This window comes from Punica granatum, unplaced genomic scaffold (assembly GCF_007655135.1).
Source record: "Punica granatum isolate Tunisia-2019 unplaced genomic scaffold, ASM765513v2 Contig00339, whole genome shotgun sequence".
In the NCBI taxonomy this organism is placed as follows: Eukaryota; Viridiplantae; Streptophyta; class Magnoliopsida; order Myrtales; family Lythraceae; genus Punica; species Punica granatum.
The window spans coordinates 49,481-52,380 of record NW_022204289.1 but is presented as its reverse complement, the minus strand read 5'-3'; the positions used below and the strand labels follow the sequence as shown (position 1 = coordinate 52,380).

General features: G+C 41.6%; 1 protein-coding gene across 1 annotated transcript; it reads left to right on the top strand.

Moving 5' to 3' along the window:
* The first annotated feature begins 768 nt into the window (after positions 1-768).
* LOC116190168 lies at positions 769-1,815 on the top strand. Its single transcript, XM_031519828.1, has one exon. It carries the CDS (start codon positions 769-771, stop codon positions 1,813-1,815), a length of 1,047 nt encoding a protein of 348 aa, XP_031375688.1.
* Positions 1,816-2,900: the final 1,085 nt, after the last annotated feature.

Sequence of the window (2,900 nt, the reverse complement as noted above, 5' to 3'; positions counted from 1 at the left end):
CAACCATAGCTTGCTTACTTCTCAATCGATCCTCGATTTGTGAACACGATAGTTCACACATACTTTTGGAAATATGGCAATCTGCCAGCACAGACCTCACATTGCATGCTATTATTTCTTTTTGATGAAAGTGGTCCAGCGAGGAATTATTTGCTTTTGATCAAGACACTTCCAATTCAGCATGTTATAGTACTAATTATTACTCATAGTTCTATTATAGTGGAGACAAACATATGGACTAAGGTGTGAAGTTATGTACATGGGTCTATGCCTTGGCTCCATGAATCTAATCAGAGAAAAATGGGGTCATGTACATGAGTTCACATTGATGTACTACTTCGCTTGGTTTATGCTTAAATCTTTTACACAACCATAGCTTACTTACATCTCAATCGATCCTCGATTTGTAAACACGATAGTTGACACATATTTTTGGAAATATGGCAATCTGCCAGCACAGACCTCACATTGCATGCTATTATTTCCAATTGATGAAAGTGGTCCAACGAGGAATCATTTCCCACTATGGTGCTCTTTGATCAAGACACTTCCAATTCAGCATGGAGATGCCACATATGTGTGGCTCTCAGTCACTCTTGTCAATATGTTCTCATCACCAAGGACCCCTTTTTTATAACCCGCGCGCCCTGCGAATTGTTGGTACGGTAGAAGAAGAAGAAGAAGAAGAAGAAGAAGAAAGAAGAAGAAGAAGAAGAAGAAGAGTAAGCAGTAGTACATTACCAAGGTGTAGAGCGCAACTAGAGTTTGATGGAGGGAGGACCGGAGAGGCTCAAGTTCCTCGGTGCATGCGGAATGTTCGGGGAGTCATTCCGGGTGATCTCCGCCCGGAAGAAGCTCTTCGCCCAGATCACGCTTGCCCTGATCCTCCCTCTCTGCGTCTTCTTCCTTGCCCACTCGAAGGTCACCCAGCTCGTCCTCGAGAACAACATCAAGACCAACGACCACGGTCAGCTCATCAATTATGACGAGAAAAATGGCGAGTACGAAGCCCTCTCCCACAAGAAATACGGTTGGGCGATTATCCTAGCCATAAAGTTCGTCTACTTCACCATCGTCCTCATCTTGTCCCTCTTCGCTACATCAGCTGTTATCTACACCGTCGCATGCGTCTACAACTCCATCGATGTCCCATTCAAGAAGGTCATGAGGGTTGTGCCGAGAGCTTGGATGAGGCTCATAGTCACATTCCTATGGCTCTTCCTTCTTATCGTCGTCTACAACTTAATTTTTGTAGCGCTCTTCTGCCTGTGTTTTCTATTTGGTCACGTAGTTGCAACCGTCCTTGCAGTCATCCTAGTAATTGCCTATTTTGTGGGCATCGTCTACTTAACAATTGTGGGAGAGTTGGCATTTGTAGTGTCTGTCCTCGAGCATGTCTACGGTAGGAAGGCAATGTCTAAGAGCAAGGCCCTGCTGAGGGGCAAGCTATGGAGCGTCTTCTTCTTCTTACTATTGCTCGGTCTGTGCTTTGGGCTGGTCCAGTTTGGGTTCGAGTTCACCGTGGCTGTCGGGGTTGTAATCAAGAGTGTGGCACTCAGGATCGTGGCAGGGGTCATCTTTTGGTTTGTGCTTGCGCTCGGGACCCTCATTGGTCTCGTCGCATTAACTGTCATTTACTTCGTCTGCAAGTCCTACCACCATGAGAACCTCGACATGTCTATCGTCACAGACCACCTCCAGGTCTACTCCAAGGCCAGGATGTCCAGCTCGAGCGTTCCCAAGTTTAACAACATGTTTTCTCCTCTCTATATAAACAGTCTTGTTTTGTTGCTTATGTATAAGTGTCCGATGTAATAATTCTCTTTCGAATGTCAACTTGGTTATGATCATCCAATTAGTTTTAAATTCGTGTAGAATATCTAATATCTATCAATATCAATACAGAGCGCAGTTCACTAACTCGTTACAACTCAGTGATTTGTATATGTGTTTTCGATGTATTATTATGAAATATTTGGCACATTTGTACTTGGTGTTGTGTCCTCATAGAGTGCGTGTGTATATGTCAGCCACTGCAGAGAAGGTTGTTTATGTCAATTTCTTCGTGACGATGAATCTCTCATATCATGAGTGGGGGACAGAATTTTTTTTTTCTTCGAAAGTCTAATTAGATTTCAAAAGTCCAATTAGATTCCTTTATTTTCTTTTCTATTGAAACACATGTATGTATTTTTGGAAATAAGATCCAATTTTTTTATAAGGAAAGCTGAAAGTTTAATATAATAAAGAGAAATCATAAATAATTAATAGAGATACACATGTAATCTCATTAAATATTGAAAACGCAATCTCTAGATTAATAGATGAGAACGTAAATCACTGCGTTACACTCACTTATGATAGTTTGTATGTCTCTTTCATTATTATAATTCACGATGCTTGTAATTGAGTATGATTTGACTGCACCAAAAAACAATTTGATGAGTCGACGATCGATTTAGTGCAAGCAACAGCCATAACATGTGTTATTCACACTCGAGTAGATATTTATCGGTGGATCAAACATCATGAAACAATGAGGATTACAAGGAGGAGAAGAAACTGCTTAAAGAAGTGCTTTTGGTTCGTAACTCAAAGGGGCTTGACCTAATGGTTAAGGGGTAGCTCAAGTATTCATCCGATTTCAGGTTCGAGACCCCATGAAATCATCGGATCGCATTTGGCATTATTACCCACCCTGTATGTCCCCGGCGGTTCACGGAGTCCCGAAAAAAAATATGTTTGGTTCGGGACAGTGCATGCCATTTATACATTCACGTACTTATCAAAGAACCTTGGCAGTATTTTCTTTTATTTAGCGTGTACACTGATATTTGAAAGCCCATTGACTCCGACTAATCCAATTCGATCTGAGTCAGCCTATTAAGAGGTAAATCTCT

Coding starts and splice junctions, on each gene's coding strand:
- LOC116190168 (XM_031519828.1), top strand. CDS start 769: ATGGAGGGAGGACCGGAGAGGCTCAAGTTCCTCGGTGCATGCGGAATG.